We start from the raw sequence: 26,090 nt of genomic DNA on the forward strand, positions 1-26,090 counted from the left end.
ACTTCGTCCAGTGAATCTGGGAAACTCTATGACGGTTGGCCATTTGGGGTTCTGTATCCAGCCTGGTAATCCATGAGGAGCGAAGATACGCGGTAGAAGTCCATTTCGGGACCCGAACTCATGACATTGGCAAAGCCAGAAGGACAAACGCAACGATGATGTTCAAACACGACGATTCCAAGGCGTGGCCGGATAGACGTCCAATCGACGAGATTCATATCAAGGAACTTTGCCGCCACTGACAGCCCACTTCTCGACCAGAGCCCAAAGTTCGGCGCCGCTTTCCCTGGCCCCTCCTTCACTCTGGTCATCATCTGCCAGAAGCGCTTTGATTTCTTCGCGATCCGGCACGGCGTAGCTTGGGGGCCTCGTCTCGCTCTCCTGGATCGCCAACTTCACCCATGGGTCAAGATACTGCTTCGCTTCGGCGGGTATATCCAACTTCATCGCCCACGCCATGGCTTGAAGCGCCTGCAGAAGGTACATGGACATGCGAACAACACGGGCAGAGAGGCCGCCGATGATGCAGAGGCGCGTGAACAGGTCACTCGTGGCGGCGTGGTTGTCGTTGAGAAACGGCATCAGGTTTTGCGTAGCCACAAAGACTTGGCGGGTAATGTAGGAGTGGGTGATGTATCGTTGTAAGTATGCTTCTGCAATGGTCGTGTCGGATATGCAGTGCTGCAGGCAGAGAGATTTCACGGTAGTGGTAGGTGTCGTAAAGGGGGTATCGAACTTTGTTGATGGGTGGAGGGACTGCAGAAGAACGTATGCGATTTCGTTCTCGTGCATCCTGGACAATGTCAGAAAACATTGTCGGTCTTGGAGTAAGTTTGCTTACCTGAGGAAGCAGGTCGCGGGAGTGAAGTTAATATCGGCGTGGAAACGGCTGGGCAAGGCCTCCCTGAACTCCTGCAACCTGCAATACCAGTGCTTCTTCCTCCTGACGTCTTCTATGCTGCCCTTTATGGTGCTGCCGGAAGTGAGGTACTGCATGATGTCGTATTGTAAACAGGCGAGGTCTGACACGACAGTGGCCATGCCCGGCACGATGGGTATCTGATTCGTTGATGCCAGGTGCGGCCGTCCGAGGACATCAACGTTGCCTCTTGGCTCGATGGCGTCTCTGCCGTGGTTGTCGAATAATCTTGGTATTGAAGGTGGGGGGATATCGGCGACTGAGTTGTAGAAATACGAAATTCGACTATGGGCAAGAATTAGCATCTGATGTGAAAGGAAGGAAGCTTTGACGGGGAGGTATCAAGTGTTGAAGAGCGTGTCACCTTTCCATGAAGAAGATGGCCCATACTGCCCTTGAAATGCACAACATCTCGACAGCATCGGCCGGGTCGTCTTTGTTGAGCATGGCGAACCGCCGCTCGGGTTTGAAGCGCTTGTACCGCTCCCAGGCCATAAAGCGATACATCTTGGCGCCGGACTCGTCTCCGGCGATGCTGGCCGACCAGTCGACGAGTACGAGTGCCAGGATGGTGGGTATTGTGGCGCGTCCATGACTTTTTTCCAGCAGCTGCATAACCTCCTCCCGGAACATTCTAGAGAGGTCTCTGCCAGTGATGGCACTGAACTGTTTGGCGCTCTCGAGGAATGGCTGGCGAACGAACACAGGCGGTCAGCGTGTCCAAGGCGAACACAGGACAGATGAGGACTATTGCGGACTCACTGCGCGAACTGCACAAATAGCATTGACGAGGACGGGCGAGCACCACTTGGCTTGCTTGATGCTGCCGGCTCGCATGTCGTCGACAAACACAGTTTGCTCGATGGCCGGGAAACAGCTCACGTTGTCCCAGGTGAAGAAATCGGCGATGAGCTCCGACACTAGACCATCGTCTACCACAGTGGTCCATGGTTTGGCGGGCACGCGGATGGGGCTGTTCTCGAGGGCTTTTTCGTTGATCTTGGCCAGTCTCGAGTCGTGTAACCGATCATTCGTCGATGGCGTGGGGAGCAGAATTTCTGCCTGGCGGATGGACTCCAAAACTCTGAGGGGATCGCCCGAGACTCGGATGCGGCGGAAAATTTCCTTTGCCTCGTCCTCGGTCTTGGTGCAGACCATACGGAAGAGGTCTCTGTACTGGGCGTTTTCTACCTCCAAGACGTTGGCCTTGCGTTTGAGGGCGAGACTCACCGTCTCGCCCTGGTTCGCCTCGTAGTGGCAGTCGACGCCTCGCTTGGAGCAGTGCTGGCATTTCGGGCGTTGGCCATCGCACTGGATAGGGGGGAAGAGAGAGACGAAAAAGGTCAGCCTGGGAGGCGGGTAACTTGCATGCAGGAGTCTATAGGGGGCGTGGGATGGGAATACATGGCAACTCTCTCTCCTTCTTTCTGTCCCTTTGTCTCCCTCTCTCGCGTGGTTGTTATCTCACCTTGGCCTTTCTCCGTCGACAGTTGTCGCAAGCAACGGCAATGACCTGTCGCTTTGACGCAACAGCACGCGGCTTCGGATCATCTGAGGACTCGACACTCTGACTCCTGGCCTCGGTGTTCGAAGCCTTGCTCGAGGACTCATCGTTGTTGATCGCCTGTCCGCCCGTTCCACGTCCAGAGGCGGAGGGTTGATGGGCCGCCGCCGCCGCTGCTGCTGCGATCGCCGGTGTAGGTGGGAGAGAACCGGAGGGCTGGGCACCGGGCGCGGGAAGAATAATTCGGCGACGCTTCGACGAGAGCGACATGAAGGTTAGGAGGGGATTCGCCGGGCGTGGTGGTGTTGTGATTTGAAAGGGGGAAAACCCTTTCTTTTTTGCTTTCGTTTTCGTTATTCGGCCATGTACGGTACGGGTGTGGATATGTATGTGTGGCTTTGTTCCGTCGAGTTTCTTACGAGCGTGGTGTTGGTTGGCTTAACGGCACATACAAGAAGGCTTCAAGTTCCCTTCCCCGTGTCTTTCTTGCTCGGTATCTCTCTCCTCAAAAAAGCATGGGGTCAGGGGATGTAACTGATTGGATTGGCATAAGCTGGATGACTGTATGGGTGTCTGACTGCCTAGGTTGAGTGCGGATGCTGTTGCTGTGCTGGGGAGGGCAGCGAACAAGAGGGCAAACAAGCGGTGCGGTGTGGTGTGGTGCTTTCTTCACTGCTTCACTGGGGCTTCCTTCCTTACTTCCTTCCTTCTTTCCTCCACCGCTGAACCCTCGATCTCGATCGGTGGGTCCCCTAGTCGGAAACCCATCACGTGGGGCTGTTGAGGGAGCTCCTATCATTGGTCGCACGGCACATTCCGACCAATGGGAGCATGTCGGAGCTCGCTCCTACAGTCGGGGTGGAGTCCAGGCCACCCCTCCGCCGACGGATGGGAAAGAGCAGAATAGCGAGGGAAAAGGGGCATGGGAAAGTGGAAAGTGCCGGTGGAGCTGCATGCGAAACAGACGTTGGGGGAAAAAAACACAACAAGACGGGAAAACGGGAGGGGAAACGAAAAGAAAGATAGACCCGAGAACACAGGAGGGAAAATAAAGTGATAAAACTCATCTGGGGAAGAAAAAAACCGAGTGCAGCACAGTGACGGAGGAGAGGTGTGCTGCATTCTCCCACCCAAACCCGATAGGCCTGGCTGGGCCCTCATCCGACCACGTCCCTGGCCTACTAGTGGCTGGCTCTCAGTTTGCCTGCATGCCACAACATGATCGGAACTAAATTGATTCCACATACATAACATAATCAGAACCAGACTGGTGACTGAATGCAAAGCGGGATGTGTGAGTGTGTGTGTGCGCTTGTACTTTGAATTGATGGGAGAAGAATGTGTGGTTTTTCCTTCCTCTTCTGTGTAACATTCGTAGATGGAAACAACGTGTGTAATCATTGTACCGTCCCAGGGAGGTGCGATGGCAGTTCGTTTTACCCTCATCCACCAACACCAACCGCCGGAAGAGCCCGGGGTACCTAGGTATTGTCTCGCCAATGCCTAGGTATATACTTTGTGCCGTGTTCTGTGTTCCTTGTCCCTTGTACCTGCGTTCAATGAGGTACAGTACCTACCTACCTAGGTAACTATGGGGCAGCTGGTGGCAGTTTCATCTCGGCTCTCTCTCCTCCTTCGTGCCTTTTCTCTTTGCTTTCCGCCGTCGCCTCGTTATCTCAAACTTCACTATTGCCGCCTATTCTGCGACGCTGTTGAGAACATCGTAGCCGCTCTCCGCCAACCACTCCTTGACGAGCCCATCCGTGTACTGATCCGGCGTTGCAACATCGAATAGGAATGCCAGCGTGTCGCTCTCGACAATCCCCCGACCACCCATACCACCACCACCACTACCACCATCACCACTGCTGCTGCAGTTCCCTTGACCCCTTGACGAACCAAACGACACCCCTGCCACCCCTGCAACCGCTCCATCGGGTATGTCGAAATCTGCCGGTGCCCCAGCCGCTGTCTCGGCTCTGAGGCCGCTCCGGTCCTGCAGTTGTGAGACATCTTCACACCGATACCACTCGCGAGCCAATAGCCGCACCGCTCGCAACGCCCGCTCGCTCCACGCCCACCATGCCGTCCTGAGATCTCGCAGCGCGTCGATGCACGTCTGCAAGTGCCGGATCGCCTGCTGTCTGTTGGGGTTCGTCGGGCGCGCGTCGATAAGGTGGATGACGGTCGCCGAGAAGCAGAGGTGAACCGCCGCGATGGGGATGCGCCGCTGCAGAGACTGTCAGTGTCCACACCAAACTTGTCTTCGGAACTGATCTCACGAGTGTGTATTGCTGTTTGTACACTCTTAGCAGCCTCGCAATCTCCGCCGCCGAGTCGCGACAGGTTGCCATGTGCCGGTTCGCATATTCGTCGCCTTCGTCGCCTACATTCTCTAGTGCTACATCGACACCAACAACCGACCGTCGCTTTCTCTTGTGTACGAGCGGTCTGTGGAGGAGAATGAGATGCGCGTGGTACTGTATGCTGCACAAATTAATCGAGTCAGACAAATTACGACAAATGAGAGTCCGTCTACGGCTTGTGCGGCCGCCAACATACTGAAACAGACACACGTGAGGAAGCATTGGCGTCTTGATCGAGGCCGGCAGCCGCAGGTAGCTCGGCAGCTCCCTGTAATGTGTGCGCAGTTCAACGTCTGTTTTGCTGACAATGTCTTCCATTTCTGGAATGGCCAGTTTACGGTTTGCTGCGTAACTATCCTTTTGTCAGCCTGAAAGCAGCCAGTCGCGGCCAAGGGTCTCATACATGTCGTCCATCGCTTCGCACGCAATCGTCATGATCTCCGATAAATGGCACGCTGTCGACGATATGTGCGAATGAATGCCTAACGACTTCTCGCCGCCGAGCGAGTCGGATCCTGGCAGCCAGGGAGTGAACTCTTCAACGTTGTCGATGCTGGGTTTCGGGCATGATATGGTCGATTTTGGCGTGCTGCTTGGCCGACCCAGGCCGATGGCGAACAGTCTTTGCGAGTCGTCAGCGTCTTGTCGACAAACAGAACAAGCGTCTGCTTACTTGTCAACGACGTAGCATCCCCACCACGTCACCTTTCTTGCTTCAGCCTCTTCCTCCGACACTAAGCCAGCAGTTGTCCACTTTGAACCGTCGAGATGCAGGCCGAGGTTGTGTGCCATTCTTGTTGCGTTTCCTGGTTCTTGGTCAGCGGAACGTGGTCTCCACATCAGCTAAATCATCCTTACCTGAATACAGCCATCCCAGCGCTTCCTTGCCGTCCGACATGATTCGCAAAGCCAAGAGGCAGGCAGACTGAACAGTAGTAATCGAAGGCGCCTCGCTTTCATACAGCAGCAGTATCTTGGCGTGCTCGCAAAACGCATCCCCGGCGGTGCTTGGCTCATCAGCCACAGACCTCAGCTCAATACGGTCAGAGTACCGCGCTGCGATAGCGAAAATGGAGCACAACAAGAGCGGTGAGCAGTATTTCCCGTCGTCTTCGCCCCGGAAGCTTTTGAGGAACGCGCTCTTGTGGATCACGTAGTTCCATGGGTTCTGCCATCGCCAGTAGAGCTCAAGCAGGTGCTCCTGCAGATCATCGGAGACGCTCACGATTTTTCCGAGTTGAGCCGCAGCGGCCAAACCTTGTCTTCGGACTCTGAGCGACGGCTCGTGGGGATCGGTGTCACAGAGGGGCTCCCGGACGAGGTTGTACGAGCTTTGCGATCCAAAGTAGTGCAGTTGGCCATCGTCTATGACGTTGAGGCGACCGACCAGGCCAGTGAGGTCCGAAAGAGGGCTTTGTTCGTCGTCTTCGCCGGTGCTTTCAGCCTGGTCGGCCTCTTGAGCGTTTGGGTCGCTCTGAGTCGATGCCGGTTGAGAGCCTAGCGATACTACCTGAGCCTCCAGGTGTCGGATCCGGGTCTGCAGGGACTCGACATATTTCTTGCTGGGCGGTCTGGCATCACACGAATTGTTTAGCACTGAGCGCTCATCTTCTCGACCGGTTACCGGTGGACGTTACCGTCGTTTATTGTCCGCGTGCTGAAACTCACACTCGGTCCCTTTCCTCACACACGAGCCACAGACAGGCTGCTGGCCATCGCACTAATATTCCCTCAAGTCAGCCACGCCGTTAACACATTTTTCAAGCAAACGAGAGATTTCTGGGTAGAAGAAACCGGTGGCTTACTCGCATGCGCCTCTGACGGCACGCAAGACAAGCGATCGAGACGCGCTGTCTCTTTGCGCCCTCTCGCGGCGCGGCGGAGCTCGACATTGTCTATTCAACTAACTCCTTTGACAAGTAGAGCTTCAAGAGGACTAGGGAGACGTGTTACAAACCAAAGACGAGAGATAAGAGTAGCAAAGATCCGGTAGGGGCGGTAGGGGCGTTTTTCTCCTGACAATGTCTTAGGTATAATAACCTCCTGGTGATGTGGAAGCTGGAGTTTCGACATTACACACTACTACTGCGGAAGTGACTATGGAACAACCCCGCACTCGCCCTATCATGGAACCCGCGCTCAGCTATTAACCCTGATCAGAAGACGCTCTCGATGATCTGCTTGGACAAACTCAAAGTCAATGCACGACCCAGCTAGCGCAACCCTCATCCCCCCGGCATCATCAAGGATCCCTGGTCCCTTCCTCCACCCAATCCATGCCGTCGGCACCCCCATCATCGGCTACCTGCTCAGGGCTCAGCCGCGTAGAAGACTGGACGCGCAGGATACTTGTTCACGCGCAAGCTCAGCTGGTCAGGTCGACAATAGTGTCCGACGATATCCAGGTTCTGCTTGGCTTTGGTCTTCTCGGCCAGGTCAACGTCGGCATACAGGATACACTCTTCCCCGGGCGGCGGACGTTTGACGAGCTCCTCGCCCCAGGGGGAATAAATCATGCTGAAGCCGCCGCCGTCGCCCGGCGTGCTGTTGGCGTACCCGAACTCGTCGATGCGGCACCTCTTCTTGGATTCCTCGCTGACGACCTGCGTGCAGACCATGACGAAACACGCACCCTCGAGCGCGACAATCTGTGAGAATCGCAAGCTCATCTCGTCCGAAATGTGGCCCGGCCAGTCCGGGTCCCGCTCGCCGTCCTTGTTGGTCGGGTGCGGCCAAATGACCGGCCAGCTGGAGACGTGCAAATCGACGTTCTGCTCGTACTCGTAGTACCGGAGGAGCGTCTGCGTGTGCTCCCAGCAGTTGAGCCCGCCAATCTTGACGGACGGGTGGAGGGTGCTGGGCGCAACGGTCTGGAGGGACTCGCCTTGACCGTCACCCCAGTATGCGCGCTCGACGTGCGTAGGCTTGATCTTGCGGCGGTGGTGGACGATGACGCCGTTCTCGTCGATGAAGGACTGACGGATCAGCCGGTCAGAAATCAGAAATCAGAGACAGGGTCAAGAAAGAGAGAACGCTACTACTGCTTACCTGGGCGATGTACAGGGTATTCTTGAAGCGCTCACTGTAGCCGAGCACGACGAAGATCCCAGCCTCCTTGACGGCGGCGCAGATGCGCTTCATCTCGTCCGAGTCCTTCACGAGAGAGTTGCGGAAGTATTCGTCCATGAAGGCGGCGTTGTCCGTCGGGGACTTGGCCCAGATGCTCCTTTCCCCGCGCGAATCAGCTCACTAATCTGATAATTCAAGCACAAGCACGAGTCCAAGAGACTTTCAGATGGAAGTCAACTTACCATGGGTATCCGGGGATGAAGACTTCGGGAAATCCAACGACGTTGGCGCCCTGCTTGGCGGCCTCCTCGATAAGGGTGATGGACTTGGTGACGCCGCCCTCGAGGTCTTGCCAGACCGGCTCCGCTTGGATGGCTGCGATCTTGAGCTGGGAGGCCATGATCGCTTTTGTAATGGAGCAAATTCTAGTAGTTGATGATGATGAATGATGGGTCTTGACGTCTATTAGGTGTCTTGTTGGGATTTCATCTGAACAGGTCTCAATAGCCTCCATCGAGGACGGCTTCCTCGTTTTAAGTACGGCACGATGCTTATTTCTCCGCATTCTAAGCGAACTTGGCTGCAGAAGATGTGTGACGACGATGTCGTACTGCATATCATCCGGACGAGCATTATCCTATCGACTGCCTGCCCCCTTTCACGCTGGAGACCTTCCTCTGGCGTGCAATCGCCACCGTCCCTTGATAGCCATTCCATAACTCGCCCTCAACTCCCAAACAGCATCGGCTGAGCATTACCCTATCCTCTATCGTCCGTTCACCCCATTTCACCCCTGTCTATCAAGGCCGGGATAAGATGGAACATCAAATCCGGGGTAGCTCGGTGAAAGGGGAGGGGAGGGGGGGGCGGATCCGCGTGGCGGGCGGGGTCACTGCCGGCCGGCTGAGCATTATCCTATCTCGCCATCCATGACCGCCTCGTAATCGTCCGTCATTGCCGTCTACGAGTGTGAAGTCGGCCCAGCACACGAAGGTTTCAGGTTGCTTAGCTAGCAAGTCTCACGAGACCGAAATCCGTCTGATCCGCCGTCTCTGCCAACGTCCTTCGTCCCAACGTTCAGTACACCCAACGTCATATGCAGGGCACGAAGCAATCTGGTTAGCTAGCGCATCCAGGATATCCAGACAACAATGTGCGGAATAGGAACGTCCGCAACCAAGATGTCGTTCACTACAAAAGCGAGCGAGGTACCACGAGGCAGCTGAGGCTTCCACTACGCCATATTTTGTCGCCGACAACGTCTTGATTAAGTCGCCGCCAGATGCCATCATGGAGCTCGAATCCGCCATCCCCGAATGGCTTCAAACGGACCGCACAGTTCCAGCCAAGACGCCCCCAAACTTCTCGCCCCCCTTCGAGCTATACACGTCGCGGTTCCCGAAGCACATCAAAGACGTCGTCATGGCCGTCATAGGCGCCCAGTACCCATCTGCGGAGGCAAACGACGGCACAGCCCTCGCGACGATATCCGCCTTCGTCACCGCGGACGCCGTCGGCCCGAGCTTGCGCCCCGCGTTCCACGAAGTCGCCGCCGTGACGGACAACCGCGGCTTCCACAACGTCGCCGTCTTGGCGTACTGGCCCAGCAGGCCGTCCTACGACGGCTGGCGTGCGAAGAGCGGCTTCGGCCAGTGGTGGGCCGGGCTGGGGCCGGGAGAGGAGAGCCCGCGGAACGGATGGTTTCTCGAGGTGTTTCTCCCGACCGTCGACCGTTTCGAGACGGTGTTCTCTACGGCAACCCCGGAAGGTGCGGCGCATATGCGGGAGAGTTCGAGTGGTCCGATCCGAGAGCACGTGTACTGGGGAAGCATGCGGGATCGGCTCCCCATTTCTCAAACGGATGAGCTCCTTGGCGAGGAGACACAAAAGCCCCGCGACGATGCACCGTCAAATGGTGACACTGGCCCGAGGCAACGGGTCCGCGTGCCCGGCAGGAAGAACCTCGCCGTGATCCGGTCCGGGCAGGACTGGTCGGCCGCACCGCCCGAGGAACGCCAGCTCTACCTCGACTCGATGCAGCCGCCGCTGGTCAAGGGGATGGAGTACCTCCGCGACCACGGCGACGAGGTCGGCTGCTTCAGCTGCCGGTTCATGGAGATTGTCGACGGCCCCGCGCCGGCGATGGAGGCGGAGGCAGAGGCAGAGGCAGAGGCGGCCGGCGACGGCGGCAGCGGGACGGACCGGACGTTCGGGCTGGCGTACTTTGACAACCTCGCGTCTCTGGAGAGCTGGAGCCGGGGCCACCGGACGCATCTCGCCATCTTTGGCGAGTTCGCAAGGTATGCCAAGAGGCTCGGGGACAGGATGGGCCTGAGGCTGTTTCACGAGGTGCTGGTGCTCGAAGCTGAGCAACAGGTCTTTGAGTACGTTGGCTGTCATCCGGGGACGGGGATGTTGAGGTCGCTGTGAGCGACTTTCGTGGCACTTGTGCTGATGGACTTGGAGCTGTCCGTGGACGTGAATGAATAGATTAGGTCGATCCAAGCGACGGTTTTTCTGTTGCAGTGATAGAGTTACTAATGAAGCAAGCGCCATTCCCACGGTCCTCAGCTCATTCGAGTTTGATTTAATAGATTGTGGTGCAACTCTGCTCTGAAAGCTGTCATGTGTTGTATCGTTTGATGGCTTCCCGCACCACTCCACTCTAGTTCAGTTCCCCCCTCCAGCCGTAACATTCCATCGACTACTGTTCATCGAAAATGACACGGAAGCTGTCGGTGGCCTTGGCGATTTCGACGCTGCCCCTCGTCTGCGGCGCCGTGACGATGTCGTACAGGCGGGCGCCGCTGCCCGAGTTGACCGTGAGCTTGATCTTGCGCCTCGAGTTGGCGGCGTCGGTGTTGTACCAGTTGAACCGGTACCGGCCGTTGTTCAGGTTGTTAACCGCGACCTGGAAGCTGATGGTGGCGAGGTCGACGGCCGTGGCGGGCCAGGACGTGGTCTGGTCGTAGAGGGCCCTGGCTACGAGGACGGAGGAGGCGACGTCGTCGGCCGGGGCGCGGGCGCCGACGGCGACGGAGTCGGACTCGACGCCGCGGATCACGAGAGACTCGTCGGTTTGGTCGGCTCCGGAGAGGGAGGTTGGGACGGCGGCGACCAGAGAGAGGAGGCCGAGGATGGCGGAGGCGCGCATTTTGAGGTTGATCGGTGGGAGGGAAACAAGGTGGAATGGAAAGACGACTCGGTGATGATGAGGGTAGGCGAGGAGATGGACGCTCAACGAGGGGAATGAGGTGATGTTATACACAAACAGCCGCTTGTGCTGCTTCTCCTATGTCTGAACAATCGCCCCAAAGGGTCTACATTATCCCCGTCAAGCTGCTTAACCGCGCGGGAGATTTGGCCACTAACACGGATGGAAAGATGGCCCCTCATGGCTAGTTGCCCCGAAAGTCATGATGCCACCCTATCCATCACAGGGGACACATTGACTGGTTCCATGGTTCGGCATGGAGACGGGGCAAGGGACAACGCCGGGGTTGATACTCCCGGGTGTTGGCGAATTTCCATCTACCAATGGCGTTATCGGAGGATAGCCTGTTTATAAGTGATGATACGACCTGCTCGTTAAAGTAAGTGGGTTTCGGACTGATGAACGGCTCAAGCAGAAATAACCATGAAAGATCAACCTGGGGGACGGGGGCGGAGGGACGTATTGCTTAGGTCATGTTGCCGTGGACTTCCGGGACCAAATGCTCCCGAGGGGACGGTCATGCAAACAGCTGACGGACGTCTGGCGGAGAAGCGGCGGAGAAAAGGCGGAGGAAGGCAAGTTCTCCAAGGCCATTGGTTTGTATATGTGGTGAAGTCAGGCTGGTTGGCACAAGGAAGACGGTGTTGGATGATGGTTGACGAAGGGGTGATTCCTTTCGGTGACGCTCTACAACATGTTTTTATTCAGGCTGGAGGAGAGGTGGTTTGATAGACGTCGCCAAGGGCGTTACTTACGTGTCTCCTGACGCGTGTTTTGATCTCGAAGAAACATCAAGCCTGCCAACATGTCATCAAGGGGTGGCCGTCGGTTCACTCAACATTGTTGCGTGGCCAAGTTTCGGCCACAGAAACAGCGAGGGTAGCGTGAGGGACAGGACAAACATAACGTCAAGCTTCTTAATTGCATTACCAGCAGTATTTTTCGACTTGCTTTCGAAGCCTTTCTGAAGCAGCTACTGTAGGGTATACGTCTAGTCTGAGAAAGTGCGGCGCCAGCTTCCCAATGTCCGAGGTCTAGGGGTCACTGAACATCCGGATCCATGGAAACGCGATTCCTAGGGCAAGCGTTTGCCAACAACTGTTTATATCATGTCTATCAAGACCATATATACTGTGTTTTTTTTGTTGCCAATTGGTTTTGCCGGCTTGCATTGTTGTAGGCGCAGGTTTAGGGAACATGTTGAATCCTGCAATAGACAACCTGACATGTCTGTTGACGGGGGCCATGCCCAGTCCCAGGGCTCTTAGCGTCCCAATCATCTGATTACACAGGTTAGAAAGAACCTTTGCAACTAGAGCTAAATTGTAGTTTAGTCCTCTGATTTTGACCACTTTTGCATCATTACCCTCTCGCTGTCTTATTCTCTCGGCTGACTATTTTTCAACATTGACAGTCTTTCCTCTCCGGCAGCGAGCAACGATGGGCTTGAAGCTTAGATGCCAGGCACACAGTGTACTCAACCTAGAAAGCATTAATTAGCAATCCGGAGATTGCCACTCGGCGTGATGTTGGTAAAACCCGCGTTTAGTGACAGTCAGCATGTCTTCTATCGGTATTCAACTTCACCGTCCTGCGAGTTGCGTCCTCAGAAATTAACGGAAGCATAGTACTCCATGCAGGTTGAGAACAACGCACTCATCAATTGCCAGGCTTTTGAAAGCTAGTCTCACTCTCAAACTCCCATGTGTTTGCTTTTTATCGCTGCAGCTCTTGGCATCGAGGGTTCCACGAATCGATTCACAACCAGCCGTTAATCCAGCCGCCTGCTACCCCGACGGATGTTCCAAAAGTCCCGGCGGTGTAGAGCACTCAAGAGTCTAGACAGGCTTGGCCCGGAGGAGGACGGATCAGGGCCACGGCAGATGATCGAGCTATGCCACGGGTGGTGGTTTCTGAACTTGGACTTCATCTGTTCCGGAGAAATGCCACACTGGGAGCCACACTGGGATACGTAGTCAAGGCAGTCTCTTTTCAGATCACTAATAAGTATAACATGAAGAAAAACACAGGGAAAAAAACTCAGAATCAACATCAGAGAACATCCCACCATCGGCCGGTGAGCCAGAGCTCCGACTCCTCCTCGGTTGGGATTCTTTGGCCAATTGCACGAGCTTCCCCGCGCCCCCCAGAGTCTTGGGAGAAAGACAAAGCCGTTCGAGGAGGCGTCAGCCAAGCCACGCGACGCTGCACGACGGGGCAATCCGCCAAGGCGGATTCTGGGAAGGGCATCGAGAAGAACCATGGGTTATTTGCTGAAGCATCCCATGGGGACCAACCACCGCATACCAAAATTGCCAGTCATCTGACGCGACTCGTCCAATGTCTGCTCCGAGCTCTCCCAGGTAAACCCTCTTCAAAAGTTACAAGCCGCTCTCGGGACCAGCGGACAAATCGGCGTACGAATCGGCGGGAGCGCAGATCATAACAAGGCGGATGTTTTTCGCTGAGAAAATGAGAGAAAATAAGAGAGAGAGCGAGGGAGAGAGAAAGAGAGAGAGAGAGAGAGAAAGATTGCAATGAACGAATAAGATAAGCAGAGTTCATGCGGTCACTCCGGTCGAGGTGAGGCGCTCGCCGCCCGCGTCCTCCCGGCCAGCTCCCTGCGTCAAGCGGCTCAAAAAGAGACCGCAGCCCCCCCAAGGGTTCAAAGAGACGAATGGAATATGCGGGGGTTATCCTCACGTTGCTTTTCTTTTGGGTTTTTGCTAGCAGGGCTTGGCTCACTGGCTCTGATGTGCTATCTCGAATGCAATCTTGGGCTCGCCGATGGTAGGGAATGAGTCGTCGGGACGAAGCTGCTCGCGAAGACGTAAACGACTCGAGCGTTATTGCTCTCGGGCGGCTGCTGGACGACGTCCCCCCTTTCTGGCCAGACCATGGTCCGATGTTCTGGACTATAAAGTGACGCTGAGATCCTCGCGGCACCTTCGTGATGAAGGGGAAATCGGCGCCGAACTTTGCCCAAAATCTCCCGACACGCCCGTCTCCTTTCTTCTCTCCAAAGACGACCTGGTCTACCATCACTTAAATCTTAAACCGTCATCATGATCGCGGAACTATTTTTCGGAGTCTTGCTATTGGCGACAAACGCCCTTGCTTGCGCCAGTCATGAGAACCATTACAACTTGGCCGACAGGAAGCGCGACGCTGAGGAGGCGGGGCCCAAGACCGACTGGGCGTACGAAGCTTCTTTCAACTGGGGTCGCATCAACCCGAGTAAGTCCATAGGTTTTTTCCTTTTTTTTTTCTCCCTTGTCTATTGGCTTCTCCGACTGTTTCTGTCCCCCGTGTAACTGACCCAGTCCGCTTCTAGATTATACTTTGTGCCAAACAGGAACGCAGCAGTCGCCCATCGCGCTGAGCCTCAACAACGGCCTGGCCCTGAACCACATCCTCCGGTTCAACTACCCGAACCAGACGGCCGGCAACTTTTTCAACTGGGGCTACGGCCCGGCCTTCACCCTGACGCATCCCGAGGGGGTCTACACGGGCAACCCGTCCTTCACGTACGACAACACCACGCTCTACCTCAAGGGGTGGCACATCCACTCGCCGGCGGACCACTCGGTCAACGGCGCCCGGTCCAAGGCGGAGCTGCACCTCGTCCACGGCGACGACCAGGGCCGCGAGAGGGCGGTGCTGGCGATCCTGCTCAACCCGGGCAACGCCAACAGCACCTTCTTCGACCAGCTCCCGCCCATGATCGGCTTCAACGACGTCGGCACCGAGGTGCCCGTCACCTTGGACCTCGGCAAGGCGCTCAACAGCGTGCAGCTGTTCAACGAGTTCTGGACGTACCAGGGCAGCTTGACGAGCCCGCCGTGCACCGAGGGGATCCGCTGGTTCGTGGCGCGGCAGCAGTTGTTCACGGGCGTCGAGCAGATGAGGGCCATCCTCGGGGCGAGCACGTACAGCGCGAGGGCGGAGCAGGAGGTCTGGCAGCATCGCATCAACGAGTAGGAAGGCGTCAGCACGGGCACGTTTGTTTCCCATCTTTTACTATTTTTTCCTGGTCGCTCTGTCTGGGAGGGGGGGGGGGCTGGATGGCAGCGGGCTCTTGGAACGAGGACATGTGGCCAAGGCCCTTGGCGAGGAGGGGATTACACATCGGTCCTGGTGAGGACGAGAAATGGCCTGGCAGGGTGAGATATGGCTTTCTGGGGGGGGGGTGGAGAGGGATTGGCGCCCTTTATTTTCCTTTTTCCGAATAACAACTACAGCGTTTGATACCAGCTAGACAGACTTCTTTGTGTTGGGTTGGGTTGGGGGGGGGGGGGGGGGGGGGGTTCAAGAATAAGACCTGGTTCTCGAACGGTTCGGCTGCGTTGGACACGACGTTATGACTTGAGCTTATCCCCTCTGCGTCTGCGAGACCCGAACACACCGCAGTCTATCTTTCGTCCTCGTGACAGCTCCGATCCACCATGCCTGGCGGAAATTGACCTGACTGTTTCTTTCCCCCTCTCTGATGGCCGCCCACCTCTGCCCTGTTACCGGGGTCTGAGGCTCGATCCGAAAGAACAAAAAGCGCCTCATAAAAGGTTTTGTTCATGAGTCGCGCCGGACCCCCCGGGGAGCCTCCTCACCTTGCTCGATGAACGGATACATGAACGCCAAGGCACGCGTGCAATTGCTTCTTCAGGCTCTGCCTTGGTCCACATTGCCCCAGTTGTTCTTTGATGGCGGTGGCGTCTCCGCGCAACTCATCCCCGGGGGAACCTTCGTCCGGCGAGCTCGCGGTTCGAGCCGATCGAGCAGCTCCCCTCTCTCTTTCTCTCTATCTCCTCTCTCCCCCCCCCCTCTTCTTCTCCTCTCGTCTCCCTCTCTCTCTTCGGCAGGGTTAAGCTTCGTAACCTTACTCAAGTAGTGGCTCGAAACCCCGCCTTCTGGAGCCCAGAATCCAGCAAGCCCGTCAACCCAGTCAGGAACTGGGACCAATCGTCAATGAAACTAGAAAAGTCAAAAGTGGTGTCGGGTCTAGCGAACATGCCTCCCATGCTTCCCCCCAATCTCTCCATAAACTCTACTGCGTATTGTCGAGTCGAGGCCCAATTCCCCCCTCCTCTCGCTCTCCCCAACAACAAGAACGACAACGACGACAACACCCATGGGTCATGGCCCGGAAGCGGATTAACCACAGTTGTTTCAAGTAGAAACACGCAGCCGACTGACGGGGCGAGATCGGAAGATGCCCTTGTCTTCGCCGGTCTTTGCCGATTCGCACACTGTCTCTCTTCTGAATCCTAACATACCCACGTCGGGTGTCGATCACCCCCAGCACAGCCCTGTCAAGCGCAATCACCGTGGCTGAGAAGCAGGCCGAGAGACCTTGGCCATTGGGATGAACCACCGCTGTTGGTCCGTTCCCTGGCCCGCTCTGGCTTGGCAGATGCACTTTTATATAATTAGCACCGGACGGACAGTGTGCCAGTGACCGTCCCTCTCTGTCTCCGGGGGTCTCTGGCTTGGAGTGGATAACGGATTTGGCTGCAGTTGTGGAGTTGCAATAGCGCAGACTTTTTGCAGGAGGGGAAAACGACAATCACGGAATTTGACGGATGCTGTTGACGTAGCTGTTTCGTTGAATTAGATAGATGCGGTGCCCTCTCTCTCTCTTGCCGAGGACGGGGGGCCGCGTGGTCACTCATCCTTCGTCTATCTTGTCTTGGATCGAGTTGGGCTCATCTCCGGCCTGTCCATACTTCGAAAGAAGTGTCCTGCCATCCATCCCTCTCGCTTCTCCCAATTGCTGTTGATGCGTGTGTGTGAGTGCTAGAGAGCTGCTGAAAGCGAAAAAGAAAAGAGAGAAAGAGAGAAGTCGACGAAACGAGGTCACAACTTTGGAATCTGAACCTCCCGATCCCGATGCGCTCCCACTCTGCTTCCGCCTTCGGGCTCCTTACCGGTATGCTGCTAGCAGCTGCCGGTCCGGCCGCCGCCCGGCCGGATATCTATGCCCGGTCACAACAGATACGACGACAGAACGCCCAAGACTGCCTGGAGGACCTGGAGGACATCCTGGACAACGCGCCGACGACGTCCATGTCATGGGGCGCCACCGCCTGCGACTACACTTCGACTCTCTCGGGCGCCGAGCTCACGGCCACCTACGCCTCCTTCAGGAACCGCATGTCCTCCTGGTACACCGATGACCTCGACGACATCACCAAGCTCGAGGCCAGCTGCACCCAATACGCCTCCCTCTTCAGCCAGATCAGGTACTGCTACGTGACCGGGCCCGTCCCGACCGTAGCCACCTCCACGACGGCATCGTCAACGGCCGTGACTAGGACGACGACCAGCACGGGCACTGGGGGGGGCGTCTCGACGGCGACGGTGACGACTACGGCGACCCCCGACGGGGGCAGCGGGCTGGACGACGGGGCGAAGGCCGGCCTCGCCATAGGCATCATCATCGCCGTCCTCCTACTCATGTTTTTGGGGTACAAGGTGTTCATGAAGTACCGCGAGAAACGACTGGACGCCGCCGCCGCCGCCGCTGCGGCAGCCACGACAAACGGGAACGTCGGGCCGGAGATGGGAGGTGCGGCCGCCGCAGGGGCAATGGGAGCGGCGTCCGGGGGGGCGGCGGCGGCGGCGGCGTTGGCGGCGGCGAAGTCAAGAGACGAAGGCAACTCGGTACACGCATACAAGTCGGAGCTCGGCGGCCAGTCGCGGCCCATGTACGAGCTGGACCCGAGCTCGATATCGGAGCTCGACCCGGGAGCGGCCGTCGCGGTGCCGAGGACGACCGGCGTACACCGGCACTTCGCCGAGCTCGACCCGACCCAGATCAGCGAGCTGCCGGCGGACAACTACGACCCGACGCTCAACGCGAACTCGTCTTCCACCTCGTCGCCGCCGCCCGCGTACGTGTCGCCCGTGACGGACACGGGGACCAACGGCACGCTCTACTCGGTCGTCTCGCCCGTGTCGCCCGACTCGGAGGCCGCGCGGTCGCGTCAAGGGCTGGGCATCTCCACCATCTCGGAGGCGGAGGGCTCGCCGGGCGCCGACGGCCACGCCGAGGCGACGCCCGCGGGATGGACGAGCCAGAATACCGTACAGCAGGGTTTCGGGCGCGGCTGGATGCCCAAGACGGGATGAGAGGCAGGCTCTCGAGACAAACGGGGGTGAGTGAGTGAGTGAGTAGCAGGGGCGAGACAAGAAGAGATTGGAACACTGTACAAGTAACAGGTTACGGGACGGCGAGGAAGGGGGACGGTCCTTTTATGCTTTTTTTCCTTTGGAATCATCACCAGTAAAGCGGTCAGGCCGTAGTCTGGGGTCCGGCATGATGGATGGCCGACGACCCCGGCGCCTCTTCCCCGGCGAGCCGAGGCCTGTTCCTCAAAACTGTTATCCTTATGGTAGTCATGATTAACTACGTGTAGCTTTAGATACCCTTCTGACGTAAAAAAGAAACAAGCGTCAATCATATATTTGTCAAGACTTCAGCTTCCGCTGTGCGTGTTCCTGGGGCTTGACGGCTACGTAGATGACTTGGGAAGCCAGAGTGTGTGGCTAATACTATGCAGAAGCTACGAAGGCCGGAATGCCATGATCTATGCTAATATCCGCTAAAGGTTTCTGGGATCTTGATGGGAACCGCCTTCCGGCGACGACAATGAGCAACTCAGTATCAAACTAAGTGCCCATATCCGTTTCCCTCACAGGATGATGGATTGTATTTCGCCTTCAGCCGTTTCATTCTCTCGCTTCTCTTGGTAAGAATACCAAAGCTGCTAACCAGCATGCCAAGCAGGCAACCGAACACACCTATTTCACATCCACTCTAAGCGCCCTCAGCATCGTCCCCCTGCTCCGTTGTAACTCTGACGGCCTTCGCCTCCTCGAGGCACTCCTCCTTGCGATACTGCTGCAAATCAGGCCAGCCGTGGCGCCGGTAAACCCCCTGGAGCGCCGGGATCGGATTCCTCGTCGTCTCGGTTTCCGAATCCAAGACCTCATACTCGCTGCACGGCACCCAGCGCAGCGAGCGGTACTGGGCCTTGAGCACCTCGAAGAAGTCAGCGACGGACCAGGCGGCGCCGTCGGCACGCCACTCGGCGTCTTCGTCGTCGTCGCAGTAGTCGTACGGGTCGTCCTCGATGCAGCGGGGCCCGTCGCGGAGCCGGCCGGGACACTCAGGCCAGTAGACGACGCCGAGCTCCGTGTCCAGTAGGAAGACGTGGTGCTCGCTCATCGTCAGCCCGATAACGTGCTCAGGCACATTCTCCATGGCGGCGGGGCCCTCGGAGATGGTGCGCAGCTCGTCAATGTCGCTGCCGCCCTCGCGCACCCAGATGCCGGACTGGCGCCAGTCGATCCAGCGGCCGCCAGGGGTGACCTCCGGTATCTCGGTGTCGTCGAGATCGTCTTGGCGGACGTACGGCAGGTGCGAGAGCAGGCTGAGCACCTCGTCCGACTTGCCGAGGTCACCGAGATCAGAGGCTAAAGTCGGCCACCCTCCTGGCGGCGGGTGCACGACGGCCGACTCGGGAAGGTACATCTTGGTCAGGAAGGCGTAGAAGTCGGTCACGGCGGCGACCGTGCCCCCCTGCGAGTACTCGACTTGCTCAAGCGTCGGCATCTCGACTTCGTGTTGTGGGTTGTGGGTTGTGGTCCAGGGATCGGATCCTCAGCGGCGTGTCCGGAATCTTTCCTCGGCTTTGGAATGAGTTGAATAGAGTTGAGTTGTGTTTGCTGACCGAGAGTTGAGACAATTGTGATTGAAAAAAGAATAGAAAAAACAGGGATGAAAAAAAAGATGAACAACGAGGGAGAGAAAACGGCAAACAGCCCGGAAGAGGGAAAAGGAACTTTGGTGCCACCCGTCTTGGGTAAGCCGCTAAACAAATGTCAGCTTGTCATATTCAGGTATCGACTTTTGACCCTTCCCTCACTTTGCGCAGGTCCAGAGGCTTATGCGACATCTCGTACCTCGCCAGCAAAATAGCCGTCACATGGAATGAAAAAGATCGAGTCCTCAGCTACAACAGAATAAGAGCTTGCGCAAGAATGCGAAAAAAGAGGTGCGTCGCTAATAACGTATCTCACGATACGTGCTAATCAAGTCTATAGACGCAGATACTGTGCTCAAATCCTTGATGGTAACAGCTGAAGAACGCGACATACAGTCCAACTCCGAATACGGCTGCAGTGGTGGTAGACATGCGAGACGCCGCGGGCTGTGTGGTATTACTTATACATGACCAAAAGGATATGTTCGCCGACATGGTCGGGATGGACTACGATGGCAAGATAGTCGTCATGCCGTGGGAGGAAGGACTGAAACTCGTAATTATGTTACGGACAGCCAGTGTAAGATGGCAGAATTTAGTCTGAAAACATGTGATACTTGATAAATACCAAAGACTTTACTACTTGATCCTATTGAGGAGGTTACCTAATTGCAAGATTTTGTACGCCGCTGCATAAGGAATCTGAAAAGGTACGTATGGGTTTCGAAGTTGGGAATCATCGGGTGTTACATTGGGCACGACAGGCCAGGCCCTGCTAGTTAAGCTAGACAGCAGCTCGGATAGCCTCTATTGCTATATAGGTAGGGAAGGGCGTCCCGGATGGAGCCGGTTGTTCACGGCCATCATCCAGCAGTTGCGATCTCTGTAACCTTTGCCTCCCAGATCGTTATTCAAGACGCCCATATTGTCATGGCTAATATGGTCTGGGTATGTGTCGCAGGTGACAGGTTGAGTCACTATATGTTGTGTTGTCGTCCGGGACCCAACAAGTGCCTGGAATTCCTCTCGTCGTAGTCCGGATGTCTCGCCTTGCTCGATCCTCAACTTGTGGCCTATGCCAGCGTTATCGGCGTTTGGGCCGTGGTTATTGCTGGATTTGTCTGTTGTGTTGCACCACGCTTGCAATCCTCTTAGGGCTGTGCATTAGATTGTATCATTAGCTAGTTGCCTCTAGGCTACCACTGGTCAAGAAGCCTCCATGTACCTTCAAATGGCGTAGACCTAGAGCTGTGGATTTCAGAAGTCGCAACATAATCAGCCAACCCATACAGAGCCTTGTGGTTAGACTAGCCCGGTATTGGACGAGTTCTTCAAACGTGATTTGTAAAACATGCTTTTCATTTCGCAAACCATTCAGTTGTCGACGCAAATAAGTGAGGGAGGGTCAAGAACCCTGAGTCTGAATTCAAAACCAAAAACCATGCGTCCATGCCTATCATGGGTCGTGGGAGTTCCATGCTCCCTGCCTGCCCTTGAACAACACATAAAATGCCTAACGCCAGACTCGTTGCGCCATTATCGTTCCCTGGTCGGCTTCCCCAAGCACACTTCCCCCCCCCCCCCCCCCCCCCCAGATTTTCCATGGTATTTGTTCATTTCGACGGCCCAAGTCCGGGAACATCCGTCGGGGAGGGCGATGACGTGGCGCACGCCCAGGTGCTGACTGTCGTCGGCGTCGTCGCGGAGACGTAGATGACTTTGGCAATCTGCGGCCCGATGCCACCCCACCACGGCGCGATCTCCCTCGTCGTGGTGACGTGGTTGCAGCCGTGGCAGTCGACTGGCTTGGGCACCGTCACCGTGCTGCCGTAGAGCGTGATGGTGGCCGTCGGCTGGAAGTCGCCTGTGAAGCCGGCGTCGAGTTCGGTGACTGTGAAGGTGCACTCGCCCGACTGTGTCGGGGTGGCGGTCTCGGCCAGGGGGCTTGCGGCGGCGGCGCCTGCGAATGCCACCATGGACAGCTTGACGATGCTGATCATTGTGGGATTTCGTGGTCGGGCTATGAGATAGAGGGAGCGAGCGGTCGATGACCAAGATGGTGCATGTATGCGATCTTATCTTGGCGGCCGGTACTTATATCATTCTTCCATGCTGGTAAACCCCCTTCCCCTATCGGAACTCGTGGAAATGAACATCAATGCTGTTCATCAACATCGGATGAACGGCAAACAAGATTGGTGCTAGAGCCACAGCTTGAGGGGTTCGGGGTATTTTCCTCAACGATCTGATATTGGTTTAATATCCTAGAGTTATCCGGCCACCGCTCTTTCACAGCATGAAAGACCACTCAGCAAGCCATTGCCCTCATATCGCGTCTGGGAACAGCCCAGAACATCAGCGGCATTTTGATTGAATTCATCATTGTAAGCCTCCTGTTGTGGGGGTTGTAAAGCTTGAAGCCGGGACTGATTTGCTCACAGGTCCTGGATGTTCCTTGCTAAGTGGCTCGTAATCAGCCCCTTTCCAAAGCTTGTTTGCCGCAGGGTATCCGGCCTCGGGCCTCCAGAACTTCCGCACACAACAGCGGTCAAGACGCAAAAAAGACCAATCCCCAACATGGACGTGTTCGTCCAAGAGGGCAAGGTCTAGCTATCAACTCGCGGGCACTGATGCCCGCGACAAGTGTGGATGTTGCCATTTGGTAACAGAGAGAGCATAAGTAAACAAAAGCGACCAATCAAGGCGACTATGTGACATTCGAGCTGGACAAGCGGATTTGATTTGGGGGGTGGGGGGGGGGGGCTTTTCTCGGTGAGCCATGGAGGAAACATGGAACTCTTGACTTGACCAGAACAACTCTCCAGATCGCGTCAAAGAAGAAAAATCCAAATGCATTCTTGACGGGAAACGTGCTGTCGGCAATGCCAGACACGGTCTCAGGTTTTTTGTCTTTGCCTCGCCGCCAAGATCAACGCTCTTCCAATGGAGGCGCGGGGGTTTCTCCTACGAATGCCGAGTGAGTTCGTGTTTGATTACAACCCGGTAAGGACCTGGTGAGTACGCGAACACCGGAAAGAAAGAAAGGAGAAAGCCAAAAGAAGAAAAGAAAAAACCGCAAAAAAAGAAGAAGAGAAAAAGCTAGCAGTGAATTTCTTCTTGGCCCTTGACAAACCCGTCGGAAGAGATGCTTTCCGGAAGACGCCCAGCAACCACCAGTCCCGATGGAGCGTCAATGAGGTGGCTGTGTGCTGGAGACCGGCGCCGTTAGTTGTCGAAGATCGTCGTCCCTGCCGGGCAAGGAAACACCCAAGATTCGGGCGTTCAGGCTTCAAAAGCCAAGCTTTCCCCACGTCAGTTCCCTCTTCTGTTGTCTTTCCATCCTCAACATTGGCCAACGAGCCGGGGCGCATCGCGGTTGCGGGAGGGGGGGGGGGGGGGGGGGGGGGGGGGGGGGCCGGCGGGAGCGGATGCTGAGAAAAGAGGCCTGCCAAGCATATGCCAAGGGGCTTGCTTCGATAATCAACGCTGCCAGGCAAACCTAAATAAGACAGAGACTCTGCCGCCCTGTGTCCCGGCAACTCGCGCTTCCGCTGCGGATACCAGAGTGATCGGCGGACGTCTGTGACCCGGATCGGGGGGGAGTGGAAGAGGAGGACGAGGAGGACGATGTCAAGTGGCTCACGAACCCTTGAGGAATCTACGCAGCCGGAAAAGCAGGCGCCGCAATCTTAATTTCCTTGGCCCCATTCGTCACGAAGCCCTAGTTCACGGCAATGGCGCTGGTGGAGGAGCATAAACTTACCGTCCCTCCGGTCCTTGGCTTGGTGAAGACACATCATCATCATCGTGTCTGAGTGTAAGTGGAATACGGGGTGCGTTGTGGAATTGCCGGGAGATGAGCGCGCAGGCTTGGGGGGGCAGCACGCACTGCACTCCGAGCACGTCGATGATGGAATCAATGCTGGGCATTATACCGACTATATAGAGCTGCGCATTCGCCTGGTTTAGCAGGAGAGTCTCGGTCCCTATCGCAACAGCTCATCTCACCTGCTCACACAAGTATCTACACTCTTCCTGTACATTCAATACCTTTTAGTCCCTCACTTGCCATTCCCTTCCAAAACCGCAAGTCACAATGAAGGCCACTTTCGTTCCCCTCGTCCTGGCGACCGTCGCCGCCGCCAACCCCATCAAGATCGTCGAAGAGATCACCCAGTCCATCGGATGGCACAAGAAGGGCGGCGAGGACAAGGACCGCAAGGGCAGCTGGGGCGCCTCGGGCCCCTTCACCTTCACCTCGACCTACAATGTCATCGCCACCCCGGGCCAGGTCGTCGACAGCAACAACACCTTCACCGGCGGCCTGGAAGGCGCCATCGGCTACTACAGATACGGCATTAACTCCTGGGAGAACGTCATCTGCTACAACATCACCCTCGTCAACTTCCAGGGCGAGTACCAGTCCCCCGCCTTGACGGCCACCCACATCCACCAGGCACAAAAGGGCCGCGCCGGACCTCCTCGGTAAGTCAACCCCAACACAAGCGAAGCCACGTCTATTGCGCCAGGCAGACCACACACGGGACGCTGACCTCTGTGACAGCATTGCCCTCCCTAACCCGGACCCCGTCGAGGGCACCTCCAACATCCGCCGCAGCATCGGCTGCCTGTACGGCCCCTTCGTCACGGGCGTCAACACCACCGGCGTCGACAGCGGCGCGGGCTTCGTCGTCAGCCAGATCGAGGAGAACCCCGCCGACTTCTTCACCGACGTCCACTCCAGTCTCGCCGTCCCCGGCGCCGTCCGCGGCCAGCTGAGCGACAGCGAGGACGAGGACTGCGAGGAGGAGGAGAAGAAGAAGATCTAAGGGGAGAGGCGCTTCGATCGTACATGGTCCGCGAGATGATTATGAAATTTTCTCTGTTTCTGACGCTGCTGCAGGGCATGGATTGCATGTTCGGCGGCCAACATGTGTAATACTTGATTGGCGATGAGCGGTAACACCGCACCGCCAATTCATTCATAATATTTAATCCAGTATCAATTACCTTGTTGAAGTGCCCTGTGATCCCCCTGAATCCGCGCGTAAATGTCAGTTTCAATTGCTTGCTCGCATCAATCGTAAATCGAGGAGGGCATCGACTTGGAGCTCCATGCCTCAGCCAAAACATCAACAATTGACGATGGGAATTCTCCTTCCATACGACCGGAATGGTCCAGACCTAGAGTTGGTGCAGTGCCCATGTCTTACGTGGGGAATTAAGGATGTCTAGCTCTCTAATGACGTACATTCTTGGGGATGCCCTCACCCGACGTGCTCCTTTCCGTGATCCGAGACATTTTATGAGAGTTTTCCTCTCTGCCAAGAGTATTACTGAAAAAGCAGTAACTCCTTTACAGATGTTTGAAACCCGTTTTAAATCGCGGTTCTCAGTGCAATCGACTTTTGGATAGGGAGCCTCACTTTCGAGCTATCTTTATCTTCGGCAGCCTGTCAAAGAGACAATTTGGATTTAGTTCTTTTTAATCTACATCAACTGATATTCTAGTAATACCAATGGATTGTTTATGTTCCCGGTATGGCTGTGGAATGTATTGTTGAACCTCTGTTCCCTGCCTCTATACATACGCCTGACTGTTTTTTGGACGCCAGACATGCGTCCGTTTTGAAACTGAAAGAAACCTTTGCGTCTTGTGAGTTCGGGTTTGATCACGCCATTAATCTGGGGGAAAATTTGCTGATAAGGCGATGTGGTTGATGGACTTTGAAAAAAGCATGTGACCACTTAGGTTGACCATATCAAGTGATCAGTAGGGGCAGCAGATTGACATAGTAAATGCCTGTTCTTCTACTCTTTTAGTTCATGAGCCTTGGAATCATTAACATTTGGAATTTTGACCATTGCATTGGATCTTATCGCAATTCTTTCGTTACAACTTGATCCCTCATCGGCGGCCCAGAGATGAAGATAGCGAGCTGGGAACCTGCTATGATCCCTGGCAGCGAAGCGAGTTGATTTCGGCTATTCGAGGAAGAGGTATCTGACATCCGTTTTCCACACTCTGCTTCATTGTAGCACAGCCTTTTACGAGATGCAAGCCTCGCTTGTTGAGCTCTCTTACCTTTTCACCTGCCACATTTGCGCGATCCTCAAGGATGCGTTCCCCGGAAGGTCTTCTCGTCAATAGCATTGTGGTGAGCTGCTTCAGACTTCTGGAAGAATTGAATCAATCTATTGAGGGCATTCCATCTACTGCAGTGAGATATGGCCAAGAATCCTGCTCCTCGAT

At 56.0% G+C, this 26,090-nt stretch overlaps 10 protein-coding genes across 10 annotated transcripts; 4 read left to right on the forward strand and 6 right to left on the reverse strand.

Annotated features, from left to right (window-relative positions):
- Positions 1-219: 219 nt before the first annotated feature.
- Positions 220-2,693, reverse strand: CH63R_03919 (C6 transcription factor; the record flags this gene model as incomplete). The annotated part of the gene is made up of 5 exons (XM_018298894.1): positions 220-793; positions 842-1,204; positions 1,284-1,609; positions 1,682-2,230; positions 2,388-2,693. 5 exons carry the CDS (start codon positions 2,691-2,693, stop codon positions 220-222), a joined length of 2,118 nt encoding a protein of 705 aa, XP_018160140.1.
- A 1,426-nt stretch (positions 2,694-4,119) lies between these two features.
- CH63R_03920 (Nitrogen assimilation transcription factor nit-4) lies at positions 4,120-6,681 on the reverse strand (the record flags this gene model as incomplete). Its single annotated transcript, XM_018298895.1, has 7 exons — positions 4,120-4,653; positions 4,706-5,141; positions 5,193-5,411; positions 5,463-5,595; positions 5,648-6,360; positions 6,481-6,509; positions 6,595-6,681. The coding sequence occupies 7 exons, from the start codon at positions 6,679-6,681 to the stop codon at positions 4,120-4,122; spliced, it is 2,151 nt and encodes a 716-aa protein (XP_018160141.1).
- A 417-nt stretch (positions 6,682-7,098) lies between these two features.
- CH63R_03921 (Aliphatic nitrilase) lies at positions 7,099-8,258 on the reverse strand (the record flags this gene model as incomplete). Its single annotated transcript, XM_018298896.1, has 3 exons — positions 7,099-7,764; positions 7,838-8,015; positions 8,101-8,258. 3 exons carry the CDS (start codon positions 8,256-8,258, stop codon positions 7,099-7,101), a joined length of 1,002 nt encoding a protein of 333 aa, XP_018160142.1.
- An 890-nt stretch (positions 8,259-9,148) lies between these two features.
- Positions 9,149-10,288, forward strand: CH63R_03922 (Phenylacetaldoxime dehydratase; the record flags this gene model as incomplete). Its single annotated transcript, XM_018298897.1, has 1 exon — positions 9,149-10,288. One exon carries the CDS (start codon positions 9,149-9,151, stop codon positions 10,286-10,288), a length of 1,140 nt encoding a protein of 379 aa, XP_018160143.1.
- Positions 10,289-10,562: 274 nt separating this feature from the next.
- Positions 10,563-11,012, reverse strand: CH63R_03923 (uncharacterized protein; the record flags this gene model as incomplete). The annotated part of the gene is made up of 1 exon (XM_018298898.1): positions 10,563-11,012. The coding sequence occupies one exon, from the start codon at positions 11,010-11,012 to the stop codon at positions 10,563-10,565; it is 450 nt and encodes a 149-aa protein (XP_018160144.1).
- A 3,125-nt stretch (positions 11,013-14,137) lies between these two features.
- On the forward strand, positions 14,138-15,053 carry CH63R_03924 (Carbonic anhydrase; the record flags this gene model as incomplete). Its single annotated transcript, XM_018298899.1, has 2 exons — positions 14,138-14,309; positions 14,407-15,053. The coding sequence occupies 2 exons, from the start codon at positions 14,138-14,140 to the stop codon at positions 15,051-15,053; spliced, it is 819 nt and encodes a 272-aa protein (XP_018160145.1).
- Positions 15,054-16,958: 1,905 nt separating this feature from the next.
- Positions 16,959-18,200, forward strand: CH63R_03925 (uncharacterized protein; the record flags this gene model as incomplete). The annotated part of the gene is made up of 1 exon (XM_018298900.1): positions 16,959-18,200. One exon carries the CDS (start codon positions 16,959-16,961, stop codon positions 18,198-18,200), a length of 1,242 nt encoding a protein of 413 aa, XP_018160146.1.
- A 688-nt stretch (positions 18,201-18,888) lies between these two features.
- On the reverse strand, positions 18,889-19,686 carry CH63R_03926 (Alpha beta hydrolase fold protein; the record flags this gene model as incomplete). The annotated part of the gene is made up of 1 exon (XM_018298901.1): positions 18,889-19,686. The coding sequence occupies one exon, from the start codon at positions 19,684-19,686 to the stop codon at positions 18,889-18,891; it is 798 nt and encodes a 265-aa protein (XP_018160147.1).
- Positions 19,687-21,450: 1,764 nt separating this feature from the next.
- Positions 21,451-21,837, reverse strand: CH63R_03927 (uncharacterized protein; the record flags this gene model as incomplete). The annotated part of the gene is made up of 1 exon (XM_018298902.1): positions 21,451-21,837. One exon carries the CDS (start codon positions 21,835-21,837, stop codon positions 21,451-21,453), a length of 387 nt encoding a protein of 128 aa, XP_018160148.1.
- A 2,096-nt stretch (positions 21,838-23,933) lies between these two features.
- On the forward strand, positions 23,934-24,666 carry CH63R_03928 (uncharacterized protein; the record flags this gene model as incomplete). Its single annotated transcript, XM_018298903.1, has 2 exons — positions 23,934-24,322; positions 24,402-24,666. The coding sequence occupies 2 exons, from the start codon at positions 23,934-23,936 to the stop codon at positions 24,664-24,666; spliced, it is 654 nt and encodes a 217-aa protein (XP_018160149.1).
- Positions 24,667-26,090: the final 1,424 nt, after the last annotated feature.

The sequence above is a fragment of the Colletotrichum higginsianum genome, chromosome 3 (genome assembly GCF_001672515.1).
Source record: "Colletotrichum higginsianum IMI 349063 chromosome 3, whole genome shotgun sequence".
Classification (NCBI taxonomy): domain Eukaryota; kingdom Fungi; phylum Ascomycota; class Sordariomycetes; order Glomerellales; family Glomerellaceae; genus Colletotrichum; species Colletotrichum higginsianum.